Source organism: Pseudophryne corroboree, chromosome 10 (genome assembly GCF_028390025.1).
Source record: "Pseudophryne corroboree isolate aPseCor3 chromosome 10, aPseCor3.hap2, whole genome shotgun sequence".
NCBI lineage: Eukaryota > Metazoa > Chordata > Amphibia > Anura > Myobatrachidae > Pseudophryne > Pseudophryne corroboree.
In genome coordinates this window covers 85,128,070-85,142,675 of record NC_086453.1, presented here as the reverse complement: position 1 = coordinate 85,142,675, position 14,606 = coordinate 85,128,070, and the positions used below count along the sequence as shown (strand labels likewise).

General features: G+C 47.1%; 1 protein-coding gene across 1 annotated transcript in view; it reads left to right on the top strand.

The window, feature by feature from the left end:
- The window catches only part of LOC134966089 (interferon regulatory factor 3-like), an 88,263-nt gene extending 74,504 nt beyond the window's left edge, over window positions 1-13,759 (top strand). Inside the window, exons 9-10 of the mRNA XM_063942565.1 lie at window positions 5,061-5,179; window positions 13,463-13,759. Of these exons, the coding sequence (XP_063798635.1) occupies window positions 5,061-5,179; window positions 13,463-13,624 (281 nt within the window). The 3' untranslated portion in view covers window positions 13,625-13,759. The remainder of the gene's footprint in view (window positions 1-5,060; window positions 5,180-13,462) is intronic.
- The last annotated feature ends 847 nt before the right edge of the window (window positions 13,760-14,606 follow it).

The following is a 14,606-nucleotide window of genomic DNA, read 5'->3' as shown; positions in this document are numbered from 1 at the left end:
GGTGCGCTGTGCTTTGGGCCCATTGGTGAGCGGTGGCATGGACCCACCAACCGAGAGGAATTTACAGGCGAGTGTTGGAAATATGTCAGCTGTTGGGATTCTGGCGTCGGGTTCCTGAACGCGGGAGTCTGAAAGCCAGCATTATAACTGAATCCTGTGTGGACCAGCAATGGCTCCTTACCTGTCTTGCCGAGGGGGATGGGGTTGGGGGGCCTGGCTGATCTCCTCCTGGTTCCCTGCCCTTCTGGTGATTGATGGCTGATGTCACTTGGAGGCATGTCTTAAGGGGGACATTTACTAAGCAGTGATAAGAGCGGAGAAGTGAGCCAATGGAGAAGTTGCCCCATCAACCAATTAGCAGCTCTGTATCATTTTATAGTATGCAAATTATAGATGTCACTTCAGCGCTGATTGGTTGCCATGGGCAACTTCTCCGCACTTATCACTGCTTAGTAAATGTCCCCCTCAGTCTGGCGGCAGTGGGGGTAGTGTAACAGGTAAGTACTGTGGATGTGTTGTGCAGGTGGACGTACCTGGATCCTACACCCGGGATCACTTCCTGGACCGGATCTCACTGCTAGAACCCTAGGCAGAGGGACGAGGAACCCTAACCCCAAAGGACCCAACATAATAGTCACCACGCGTTAGGACGGTGACAGAAAGATTTATTTGATAGGCAGAATAACTGGTCACTACTGTGAGTTTAACTTGGTTAAGCGTTGCAAGAATTGGTGATATAACATTACATAACAATAATCACAACAATGCAGGCGAGATATACTTTCAATAATAATGCTGTAGTACCCTAAACTGTCCACAGGGTGGCACACTAAACACTGTTAATGAATAGTTCTTTGCAATGTTCTAAATGCCCACCGAGTGGGGTTTAGAGCTCTCTATAGCTCAGTCCCTATATCTGGGGCCCTTCCAAATAAAAGTCTGCTCTGTTCACTATAGGCCCTTTACCAAGTAAGAATAAAACCCTTAAATATTTAAATGTTCCAATTGGCTGTAGTCAGCGACTTAAGGGGATAACTGCTCTTTCAGCAGACAAAGCGGATTAAGAGGCAGAACAATGCAGTGCAGCTCTTTATAAGGGTGACAGTTATACGTTCAGTTCTATTGCAGTAGAAAGCGGCATGCAGGGATAAGCAGTGTAAATCCTATAGCAGAGAACAGCATGCAGGTGACAGTTCAGACTTGTAATAGAGTAATACTTTAGCATTAAGTGTAGGAGAAGCTGCAATTCCTGAAGCTGTGTGGTTAAGCAGTAAAGGGGGAGAAGCACAAACTGTAGCAGAAATAACGGCAGGAAGGATTTCCTCAACAGAGGCTTTTATCAGACTCCAACTGTATAAGTGAAAGTAGCTCCTGTTATGTATGACTCTGTTCCTAAGGTTGGGGCTGCGATGTAAAGAACACAGGCTTGTTGCCTTGGAGCTATAATGCCCACCACTGTAGCTGTGCCTGGGTCCCTAAATGTGACTGATAAGTCTCTAGCACCTTGTCACAATACAGCTGAGATGTCTCTCCTCATAGGCTCACACTGTCTGGCTGTGTGGATGGAAGGGTAGTGGAAGTTCAATACAGTCCTGTGTGGGTAAAAGCCATATACTGACAGGAAATGTTTCTCTGACTGGGAAACTTAGAAATGTTAGCTGGGTGGCTGCATAAAGTCTCTCTCTGACTAGAAACCTGTGTTTAGCTGGCTGATAAGGATAATTGAAGCTGCCTATTACATGCCCTGGTTGTTACTGACTGCATAAGTACCTCTCTCTTTCCCCTTTCTGTTCTCTGGTACTTGGCTCTCACAAACTCTCCCAGTGACTGACAGTCTGCAATTCCCCAAGTCAGGTGTTTTACTCCTCACGCTGACCGGTGGACACAGGTTACACGTTGCCCCTTCTTTCCAATTCCCTGTCTTGTTTTCCACAGCTCTCACTCCTCACCGTCCCCCCGGTGTTTGCAGGGATGCTCTGTCAAGTGGACCCAATGATTCCTCTCCACGGTGCTCTCTCACAACCGGGCTCTCTCACACCACTGCGCATGATGGGCAGATCGCCCTCTCCTCCTCCTCACAGCGGGGCAGACCAGCAGCGTTCCTCCCTGCTGTCTCCTCAGATCACCACAGGGAACTCTCAGTGGAGACTCCGCCTCCTACTCTTCCCGCTCTGCACCACCCAATCAGCAGCTTTGATTCCTCCTGCTCTGCAGGTCTGCACCTGGGACCTAGCGCTCCACAAGTTGCTGTCCTTTAGTTGCTGGCGTTGCCTAGCAACCTAAGCAAGGGGAAGCTGTTAACCCTTTCAGCTGCACTGTGCCGGCTAGTGAGAAGTGAGGATTCTTTTAGGGAAAATGTAGGTGTCTCACCTAGGTTGTCTCCAGTATATGGGTGATGGTACCTATATAGCCACATATATCCCCATAAATCCAAGTTAATAGGATAACCATGTCAGAGTGTCACAGTGGGGCTTAAGAATGGGGTGGTAGAGAACATATTGACTTCTAGGGACTGCATCGGCTGCAGCCCCTAGAAGTTAGATTCTATAAAATGATAGCTAGATTCTGGCTTCTATGGGCCACACCTTAACTTATCCACTTTAGATAGTTTGCTAGAGGGGCTGATCCTATTCAGTGATGGATCCAGAGTGGTCCTTTCGGGTGATCACCCCCTGTAAAAGACAAACTTTTTCCATGTCACTTGGCGGAGTAGTGAATCCCATTGCCGCAGCCAGTGTTGGCTTCACCAGGGGCACATGGGCCAGACTACTCCGCCAGATCACACAAAAAGGGTGTGTGTGTTACAGGGGGTCATCGCCCTGATCAGTCACTGGTTCTATTCTTAGCTCTCTGCTATAGCAGTAAGATAATAACATGAAGCGTAACAATAAGTTCTGTGTTTCCTGGATTGTTAAGTAATGTATTTGCCCCACGTGCCTGCCCTACAGCTTCCTTCTGTATATCCTCATTCTAATTTTTAACAATGCCAACGCTTGCTATGTTTTGGAAGCCAAATGTGGTAAAACAGATCACCATCATCAACTAATATGTTATACACCACGTGCACTAGGGGTCTGTGCAATGTGGTCTTCAGATTTAAATGCTTTCATTGACCAAAAATAATTGATGTAACCTATTGGTGCAGAACCTGGGTGGTTACAATAGGTATGCAGGGGAGGGATCCTGGGGTGCACACCAGTAATAAGAGGTGCGACCTTGCAGAGACCTTTCAGTACTGCATACAAAGACAAGGTTGCAGGTGCACAATTCAAACACTATAATAATCATTGCAATAACATTTTGCATTTTGAACGAGGTTCTTCGCATAGTTATGGCCATAAATAATGGCTTGCCCGCTGCGTCCAGGCGACATCATTAATCGAGCAAGTACCTGACATATTGGGAGGGTATAAGTCTAGCAAGGTGAGTCCTGCACAAATGTATATTAGTTTGTCAGATGGGGGGTGGGTTTCTGGGCCGCAGGTCCCCCTGGACTGCCGTGGCTGGTTGGCCTCAGGAGCAGCACAGGTTAACACTTAATTTTGTTTTTCCTTTCATCCCTGATGTGTGTGTGTGTGTTGTTTCAATGTGTCTCATTTCCGACCTTTACTTCTCACTACTTTATTTCTCACCACGTTACCTCTCACTATTTTACCACTGCTGTTTTTCAACAGCCTCTCCCACTAACCTATCTTCACCCTTTTCACTATATATTTTTTCACTCTAGTGTTGCCCTGGGGTGACTCGACTGCTTGGGTTTGGGGTGCCCCGCACCCTAGACATGTACCCCTCAATATGTTAGGGACTGGCTTAAAATGCAAAGTTTTATTGCAATGATTATTATTAATCAGTTGGTAGTGTTTGAATTGTGCACCTGCACCCTTGTCTTTGTATGGATACAATAGGTGCCAGTGGAATGTGGAATGGAGATTAGGGGGCCCATTTATCAAACAATATTTACATATTGTCCTCGAAAACACCCGTTTTGAGGGGCTAGCCACAAATATTGTGTAAGAAGGAGGGATCGCAGCAGGTATCTCCGGGATTCCCTCCATTCCTGCAGCAGCCGCATCCCTCATAGGTTTTTATGGGGGATGCAATGCTGCCAGATTTTTCCAATATCTGGAATGCAGAGCATTCCCCATACTGGCCCCTGCAGCTATTGCAATACGATCATGAGTGTGAATATGCGATCTATGATAAATGGTCCCTAGGTCACACAGTAGTTCCTTAACCAGGCTTGCAGGTTTATTAGTAACAGTGGTACATACACAATGGTAATGCAGGTACACAGCGGTGACTATAATAGCGGTATATGGGGTCACCTCTGTGAGCTAAGCACTGCACAGCCGTGCAGCACCATGTCACCCAGCACAGTGACAAACGCCTGGTCGCTCATGCGCAGTGACGATATCCCCGGGTCACTGAGAGGAGAAGGAGACAGCGCAGGAGCACTCTCCTCTCCAAGAGAAAAGAGACTGCACTGATACAAGCACTGTCTATAGTAGAAATACATGGAAATAATTCACCCTAGACGGAGGCCATGGATAGCGCAAAGTGGACATACCAATGTGTGTCACTAACACCATGTACATTAGAGTTTGCCTAGGCGTTGGTTATGGGAGAATGTCATGCTTGTTTTTTGCCTTGGCACCAGAGAGTTATTTTCCACATATGAATTACAGAAGGTAAAGTGTAGCACAGTGATGGCTAACCTCGACACTCCAGCTGTTGTTGAACTACACATCCCAGCATGCACTGCTACAGTTTTGTTATTTGGCCATGCTAAAACTGATGCAGGGCATGCTGGGATGTGTAGTTCAACAACAGCTGGAGTGTCAAGGTTAGCCATCACTGGTGTAGCATAACCCCAGACATAGGGATTGCACCCATTCCCCCACCTCTCAGCGTCTTACTCTCGTAGACACCTCGCACCATACAGCAGTACTGAAGTACTTGGCAGCACGTAGTTCTCCTCTATTCCCCTGCTGGAATGTGCATTACCGTAGCGTACAGCTCTGCCATATGGAAGTGACATTTCTCATCTTGCTTCCTGCCAGAACTGATTGCGTTTATTGAACGTAGGAGCAACGAATCTCCACAATATAAGATATGGATTTGTATTGGAGAAAAGTGGCCAGATATCATTCCATGGGACAAGAAATGCATCATGGTGCAGGTAAGTCATTACTGTGGGGGAAACGTATCAAGCCTTCTAAGGTGTCGAGAACAGACAGGAGAAATTGTTGCCACTAGCAACCAATCAGATTCTAGCTAGCGTTTATAAAATACACTTTATTAAATGATAGGTAGAAGCTGATTGATTGGTTGCTATGGGCAATTTTTCTGCTTGTGCAATTCTAAACTCTTTAGAAGGCTTGATACATCTCCCCCATAAAGAGCGGCTCATAGGTGAGGCGGACAGGGCCATTACCCAGGGGACTGCACACAGTGTCACAAACATTGCCCTGCGTGGTAGAGATGAGCGCCTGAAATTTTTCGGGTTTTGTGTTTTGGTTTTGGGTTCGGTTCCGCGGCCGTGTTTTGGGTTCGAACGCGTTTTGGCAAAACCTCACCGAATTTTTTTTGTCGGATTCGGGTGTGTTTTGGATTCGGGTGTTTTTTTCAAAAAACACTAAAAAACAGCTTAAATCATAGAATTTGGGGGTCATTTTGATCCCAAAGTATTATTAACCTCAAAAACCATAATTTACACTCATTTTCAGTCTATTCTGAATACCTCACACCTCACAATATTATTTTTAGTCCTAAAATTTGCACCGAGGTCGCTGTGTGAGTAAGATAAGCGACCCTAGTGGCCGACACAAACACCGGGCCCATCTAGGAGTGGCACTGCAGTGTCACGCAGGATGTCCCTTCCAAAAAAGCCTCCCCAAACAGCACATGACGCAAAGAAAAAAAGAGGCGCAATGAGGTAGCTGTGTGAGTAAGATTAGCGACCCTAGTGGCCGACACAAACACCGGGCCCATCTAGGAGTGGCACTGCAGTGTCACGCAGGATGGCCCTTCCAAAAAACCCTCCCCAAACAGCACATGACGCAAAGAAAAAAAGAGGCGCAATGAGGTAGCTGTGTGAGTAAGATTAGCGACCCTAGTGGCCGACACAAACACCGGGCCCATCTAGGAGTGGCACTGCAGTGTCACGCAGGATGTCCCTTCCAAAAAACCCTCCCCAAACAGCACATGACGCAAAGAAAAAAAGAGGCGCAATGAGGTAGCTGTGTGAGTAAGATTAGCGACCCTAGTGGCCGACACAAACACCGGGCCCATCTAGGAGTGGCACTGCAGTGTCACGCAGGATGTCCCTTCCAAAAAACCCTCCCCAAACAGCACATGACGCAAAGAAAAAAAGAGGCGCAATGAGGTAGCTGACTGTGTGAGTAAGATTAGCGACCCTAGTGGCCGACACAAACACCGGGCCCATTTAGGAGTGGCACTGCAGTGTCACGCAGGATGTCCCTTCCAAAAAACCCTCCCCAATCAGCACATGATGCAAAGAAAAAGAAAAGAAAAAAGAGGTGCAAGATGGAATTGTCCTTGGGCCCTCCCACCCACCCTTATGTTGTATAAACAAAACAGGACATGCACACTTTAACCAACCCATCATTTCAGTGACAGGGTCTGCCACACGACTGTGACTGATATGACGGGTTGGTTTGGACCCCCCCAAAAAAGAAGCAATTAATCTCTCCTTGCACAAACTGGCTCTACAGAGGCAAGATGTCCACCTCATCATCACCCTCCGATATATCACCGTGTACATCCCCCTCCTCACAGATTATCAATTCGTCCCCACTGGAATCCACCATCTCAGCTCCCTGTGTACTTTGTGGAGGCAATTGCTGCTGGTCAATGTCTCCGCGGAGGAATTGATTATAATTCATTTTAATGAACATCATCTTCTCCACATTTTCTGGATGTAACCTCGTACGCCGATTGCTGACAAGGTGAGGGGCGGCACTAAACACTCTTTCGGAGTACACACTTGTGGGAGGGCAACTTAGGTAGAATAAAGCCAGTTTGTGCAAGGGCCTCCAAATTGCCTCTTTTTCCTGCCAGTATAAGTACGGACTGTGTGACGTGCCTACTTGGATGCGGTCACTCATATAATCCTCCACCATTCTATCAATGTTGAGAGAATCATATGCAGTGACAGTAGACGACATGTCCGTAATCGTTGTCAGGTCCTTCAGTCCGGACCAGATGTCAGCATCAGCAGTCGCTCCAGACTGCCCTGCATCACCGCCAGCGGGTGGGCTCGGAATTCTGAGCCTTTTCCTCGCACCCCCAGTTGCGGGAGAATGTGAAGGAGGAGATGTTGACAGGTCGCGTTCCGCTTGACTTGACAATTTTGTCACCAGCAGGTCTTTCAACCCCAGCAGACTTGTGTCTGCCGGAAAGAGAGATCCAAGGTAGGCTTTAAATCTAGGATCGAGCACGGTGGCCAAAATGTAGTGCTCTGATTTCAACAGATTGACCACCCGTGAATCCTTGTTAAGCGAATTAAGGGCTCCATCCACAAGTCCCACATGCCTAGCGGAATCGCTCCGTGTTAGCTCCTCCTTCAATGTCTCCAGCTTCTTCTGCAAAAGCCTGATGAGGGGAATGACCTGACTCAGGCTGGCAGTGTCTGAACTGACTTCACGTGTGGCAAGTTCAAAGGGCATCAGAACCTTGCACAACGTTGAAATCATTCTCCACTGCGCTTGAGACAGGTGCATTCCACCTACTATATCGTGCTCAATTGTATAGGCTTGAATGGCCTTTTGCTGCTCCTCCAACCTCTGAAGCATATAGAGGGTTGAATTCCACCTCGTTACCACTTCTTGCTTCAGATGATGGCAGGGCAGGTTCAGTAGTTTTTGGTGGTGCTCCAGTCTTCTGTACGTGGTGCCTGTACGCCGAAAGTGTCCCGCAATTCTTCTGGCCACCGACAGCATCTCTTGCACGCCCCTGTCGTTTTTAAAAAAATTCTGCACCACCAAATTCAAGGTATGTGCAAAACATGGGACGTGCTGGAATTTGCCCATATTTAATGCACACACAATATTGCTGGCGTTGTCCGATGCCACAAATCCACAGGAGAGTCCAATTGGGGTAAGCCATTCCGCGATGATCTTCCTCAGTTGCCGTAAGAGGTTTTCAGCTGTGTGCGTATTCTGGAAAGCGGTGATACAAAGCGTAGCCTGCCTAGGAAAGAGTTGGCGTTTGCGAGATGCTGCTACTGGTGCCGCCGCTGCTGTTCTTGCGGCGGGAGTCCATACATCTACCCAGTGGGCTGTCACAGTCATATAGTCCTGACCCTGCCCTGCTCCACTTGTCCACATGTCCGTGGTTAAGTGCACATTGGGTACAACTGCATTTTTTAGGACACTGGTGAGTCTTTTTCTGACGTCCGTGTACATTCTCGGTATCGCCTGCCTAGAGAAGTGGAACCTAGATGGTATTTGGTAACGGGGGCACACTGCCTCAATAAATTGTCTAGTTCCCTGTGAACTAACGGCGGATACCGGACGCACGTCTAACACCAACATAGTTGTCAAGGCCTCAGTTATCCGCTTTGCAGTAGGATGACTGCTGTGATATTTCATCTTCCTCGCAAAGGACTGTTGAACAGTCAATTGCTTACTGGAAGTAGTACAAGTGGGCTTACGACTTCCCCTCTGGGATGACCATCGACTCCCAGCGGCAACAACAGCAGCGCCAGCAGCAGTAGGCGTTACACGCAAGGATGCATCGGAGGAATCCCAGGCAGGAGAGGACTCGTCAGAATTGCCAGTGACATGGCCTGCAGGACTATTGGCATTCCTGGGGAAGGAGGAAATTGACACTGAGGGAGTTGGTGGGGTGGTTTGCGTGAGCTTGGTTACAAGAGGAAGGGATTTACTGGTCAGTGGACTGCTTCCGCTGTCACCCAAAGTTTTTGAACTTGTCACTGACTTATTATGAATGCGCTGCAGGTGACGTATAAGGGAGGATGTTCCGAGGTGGTTAACGTCCTTACCCCTACTTATTACAGCTTGACAAAGGGAACACACGGCTTGACACCTGTTGTCCGCATTTCTGGTGAAATACCTCCACACCGAAGAGCTGATTTTTTTGGTATTTTCACCTGGCATGTCAACGGCCATATTCCTCCCACGGACAACAGGTGTCTCCCCGGGTGCCTGACTTAAACAAACCACCTCACCATCAGAATCCTCCTGGTCAATTTCCTCCCCAGCGCCAGCAACACCCATATCCTCCTCATCCTGGTGTACTTCAACACTGACATCTTCAATCTGACTATCAGGAACTGGACTGCGGGTGCTCCTTCCAGCACTTGCAGGGGGCGTGCAAATGGTGGAAGGCGCATGCTCTTCACGTCCAGTGTTGGGAAGGTCAGGCATCGCAACCGACACAATTGGACTCTCCTTGTGGATTTGGGATTTCGAAGAATGCACAGTTCTTTGCTGTGCTGCTTTTGCCAGCTTGAGTCTTTTCATTTTTCTAGCGAGAGGCTGAGTGCTTCCATCCTCATGTGAAGCTGAACCACTAGCCATGAACATAGGCCAGGGCCTCAGCCGTTCCTTGCCACTCCGTGTCGTAAATGGCATTATGGCAAGTTTACGCTTCTCCTCCGACAATTTTATTTTAGGTTTTGGAGTCCTTTTTTTTCTGATATTTGGTGTTTTGGATTTGACATGCTCTGTACTATGACATTGGGCATCGGCCTTGGCAGACGACGTTGCTGGCATTTCATCGTCTCGGCCATGACTAGTGGCAGCAGCTTCAGCACGAGGTGGAAGTGGATCTTGATCTTTCCCTAATTTTGGAACCTCAACATTTTTGTTCTCCATATTTTAATAGGCACAACTAAAAGGCACCTCAGGTAAACAATGGAGATGGATACTAGTATACAATTATGGACTGCCTGCCGAGTGCAGACACAGAGGTAGCCACAGCCGTGAACTACCGTACTGTACTGTGTCTGCTGCTAATATAGACTGGTTGATAAAGAGATAGTATACTCGTAACTAGTATGACTATAAAGAAAGAAAAAAAAACCACGGTTAGGTGGTATATACAATTATGGACGGGCTGCCGAGTGCCGACACAGAGGTAGCCACAGCCGTGAACTACCGCACTGTACTGTGTCTGCTGCTAATATATAGACTGGTTGATAAAGAGATAGTATACTCGTAACTAGTATGTATGTATAAAGAAAGAAAAAAAAACCACGGTTAGGTGGTATATACAATTATGGACGGGCTGCCGAGTGCCGACACAGAGGTAGCCACAGCCGTGAACTACCGCACTGTACTGTGTCTGCTGCTAATATAGACTGGTTGATAAAGAGATAGTATACTCGTAACTAGTATGTATGTATAAAGAAAGAAAAAAAAACCACGGTTAGGTGGTATATACAATTATGGACGGGCTGCCGAGTGCCGACACAGAGGTAGCCACAGCCGTGAACTACCGCACTGTACTGTGTCTGCTGCTAATATATAGACTGGTTGATAAAGAGATAGTATACTCGTAACTAGTATGTATGTATAAAGAAAGAAAAAAAAACCACGGTTAGGTGGTATATACAATTATGGACGGGCTGCCGAGTGCCGACACAGAGGTAGCCACAGCCGTGAACTACCGCACTGTACTGTGTCTGCTGCTAATATATAGACTGGTTGATAAAGAGATAGTATACTCGTAACTAGTATGTATGTATAAAGAAAGAAAAAAAAACCACGGTTAGGTGGTATATACAATTATGGACGGGCTGCCGAGTGCCGACACAGAGGTAGCCACAGCCGTGAACTACCGCACTGTACTGTGTCTGCTGCTAATATAGACTGGTTGATAAAGAGATAGTATACTCGTAACTAGTATGTATGTATAAAGAAAGAAAAAAAAACCACGGTTAGGTGGTATATACAATTATGGACGGGCTGCCGAGTGCCGACACAGAGGTAGCCACAGCCGTGAACTACCGCACTGTACTGTGTCTGCTGCTAATATAGACTGGTTGATAAAGAGATAGTATACTCGTAACTAGTATGACTATAAAGAAAGAAAAAAAAACCACGGTTAGGTGGTATATACAATTATGGACGGGCTGCCGAGTGCCGACACAGAGGTAGCCACAGCCGTGAACTACCGCACTGTACTGTGTCTGCTGCTAATATATAGACTGGTTGATAAAGAGATAGTATACTCGTAACTAGTATGTATGTATAAAGAAAGAAAAAAAAACCACGGTTAGGTGGTATATACAATTATGGACGGGCTGCCGAGTGCCGACACAGAGGTAGCCACAGCCGTGAACTACCGCACTGTACTGTGTCTGCTGCTAATATAGACTGGTTGATAAAGAGATAGTATACTCGTAACTAGTATGTATGTATAAAGAAAGAAAAAAAAAACACGGTTAGGTGGTATATACAATTATGGACGGGCTGCCGAGTGCCGACACAGAGGTAGCCACAGCCGTGAACTTACCGCACTGTACTGTGTCTGCTGCTAATATATAGACTGGTTGATAAAGAGATAGTATACTCGTAACTAGTATGTATGTATAAAGAAAGAAAAAAAAACCACGGTTAGGTGGTAATACAATTATGGACGGGCTCGCCGAGTGCCGACACAGAGGTAGCCACAGCCGTGAACTACCGCACTGTACTGTGTCTGCTGCTAATATATAGACTGGTTGATAAAGAGATAGTATACTCGTAACTAGTATGTATGTATAAAGAAAGAAAGAAAAACCACGGTTAGGTGGTATATACAATTATGGACGGGCTGCCGAAGTGCCGACACAGAGGGTAGCCACAGCCGTGAACTACCGCACTGTACTGTGTCTGCTGCTAATATAGACGGTTGATAAAGAGATAGTATACTCGTAACTAGTATGTATGTATAAAGAAAGAAAAAAAAACCACGGTTAGGGGTGGTATATACAATTATGGACGGGCTGCCGAGTGCCGACACAGAGGTAGCCACAGCCGTGAACTACCGCACTGTACTGTGTCTGCTGCTAATATAGACTGGTTGATAAAGAGATAGTATACTCGTAACTAGTATGTATGTATAAAGAAAGAAAAAAAAACCACGGTTAGGTGGTATATACAATTATGGACGGGCTGCCGAGTGCCGACACAGAGGTAGCCACAGCCGTGAACTACCGCACTGTACTGTGTCTGCTGCTAATATAGACTGGTTGATAAAGAGATAGTATACTCGTAACTAGTATGACTATAAAGAAAGAAAAAAAAAACCACGGTTAGGTGGTATATACAATTATGGACGGGCTGCCGAGTGCCGACACAGAGGTAGCCACAGCCGTGAACTACCGCACTGTACTGTGTCTGCTGCTAATATAGACTGGTTGATAAAGAGATAGTATACTACTAATATTATATATACTGGTGGTCAGGTCACTGGTCACTAGTCACACTGGCAGTGGCACTCCTGCAGCAAAAGTGTGCACTGTTTAATTTTAATATAATATTATGTACTCCTGGCTCCTGCTATAACCTATAACTGGCAACTGCAGTGCTCCCCAGTCTCCCCCACAATTATAAGCTGTGTGAGCTGAGCACAGTCAGATATATATATACATTGATGCAGCACACTGGGCTGAGCAGTGCACACAGATATGGTATGTGACTGAGTCACTGTGTGTATCGTTTTTTTCAGGCAGAGAACGGATATATTAAATAAAACAAACAACTGCACTGTCTGGTGGTCACTGTGGTCGTCAGTCACTAAACTCTGCACTCTCTTCTACAGTATCACAGCCTCAGGTCAATCTCTCTCTCTCTCTCTCTCTCTCAACCTAATCTAAATGGAGAGGACGCCAGCCACGTCCTCTCCCTATCAATCTCAATGCACGTGTGAAAATGGCGGCGACGCGCGGCTCCTTATATAGAATCCGAGTCTCGCGAGAATCCGACAGCGTCATGATGACGTTCGGTGCGCGCTCGGGTTAACCGAGCAAGGCGGGAGGATCCGAGTCTGCTCGGACCCGTGAAAAAAACATGAAGTTCGTGCGGGTTCGGATTCAGAGAAACCGAACCCGCTCATCTCTACTGCGTGGCCCACTGTATCGTAGGGTTCTAGTACACCATGTCCGTGATCCCCAGCAGTGTTGCTGGCATGATGTACAGATGTGTCCCGTTACAGCTTTGCCACTTTTAGCAGCGTGCTGTAGCAGGACCGCGCTGCGAATGCCTTAAAGAGGCATTCACATCTCAAGATGTGCATTGCTCTGCAAATGGGTGAAAAAACACTTTTCTTATTTCTTATTTTTGAGTAACTTATGCCCATTTGATGACCAACATCGGCCCATATGTGAGCTCCAAGCTCCACGTTTTATGTCACGTCCGCCTCGTATGACTCATTTTGCAGCATGTATGCAATGCATGTGACAGATCTTAGTGTCCTTTTTCTGTCCCTGTAGATCACACCTGTGGTGATGCGTCTGCTGCATGAGATGAGTTACAGCACCGGAGCCTCCTCACTAACTAACAGCGACTTGAATCTGGAAATCTCAGACTCTTTGTCCAGCACAAATGATGTGTTGTCACTTCTCAAAGAGATTGACATGATGGACTGGACCTAGATAATTAGTGCCTTCTAGGTATCCTGACAACCTAAAATACTGATACTGACCAGCCATAAGGGCCTGATTCTGAGTTTTATACATCTGAGAAATCAAAATCTCAAAGACATTGCATGTGGATTGGATTAGGTTGCGGTGGGGGTGGGTGGTAAACGTTACGGGATAGGCTGCAGGGAGGTTCGGGTTGGGCTGCAGGGAGGTGTTAGGGTTAGACTGCGGGGGAGGGGTTAGGGTTAGACTGTGGGTGAGGGGCAGTTAGGGTTAGGCTGTGGAAGGGGTGGGTTAGGGGGGTATGGCTACAGTGTGTGTTAGGCTATGGGGGTATTGGTTAGGGTTAGGCAGTGTGGGGGGTTAGGATTAGGCCACGGGGGGGGGGGGGGGTTAGTGTTGGGCTGTGGAGGGTTTAGGGTTAGGCTGCGGGAGAGGGGGGGCAGTTAGAGTTAGGCTGCGGCGGGGGGGGTTTAGGGTTTGGCTGAAGGGGGGGTTTAGGGTTGGGCTGCAAGGGGGGGTATTAGGGTTAACCTGCGGGGGGGGGGGGGGTGTTAGGGTTAAATTGTGGGGGGTGTTAGGGTTAGGACTGCGGGAGGATGCTGTGCAGCTGAAGTGGGTGTGGCTACACCATCTTGGGGGTGTGGCAGTGCCAGCCACCTCTCCCCATCTTCTTACCCCGACTGGCCGAGTTCTATGCAGAAGTTTGGGTAGAACTTCTAACACGGCATTGATTTTATAAGTAACAGGACACAACCTGTGCAGGGAACCGACACAATCATGACAATGTCAACATAATTACATGTACAATAGATTGTAAGCTTGCGAGCAGGGTCTTCCTACCTCTATGACTGTTTGTTATTACCCAGTTTTGTTGTTTTTAATTGTAAAGTGCAACAGAATATGCTGCGCTATATAAAAAACTGATAATAAATAAATAAATAAAATTTTTTTTGCTGATTAAAACCACTTAACTGACGATTTTCCCTTCAAA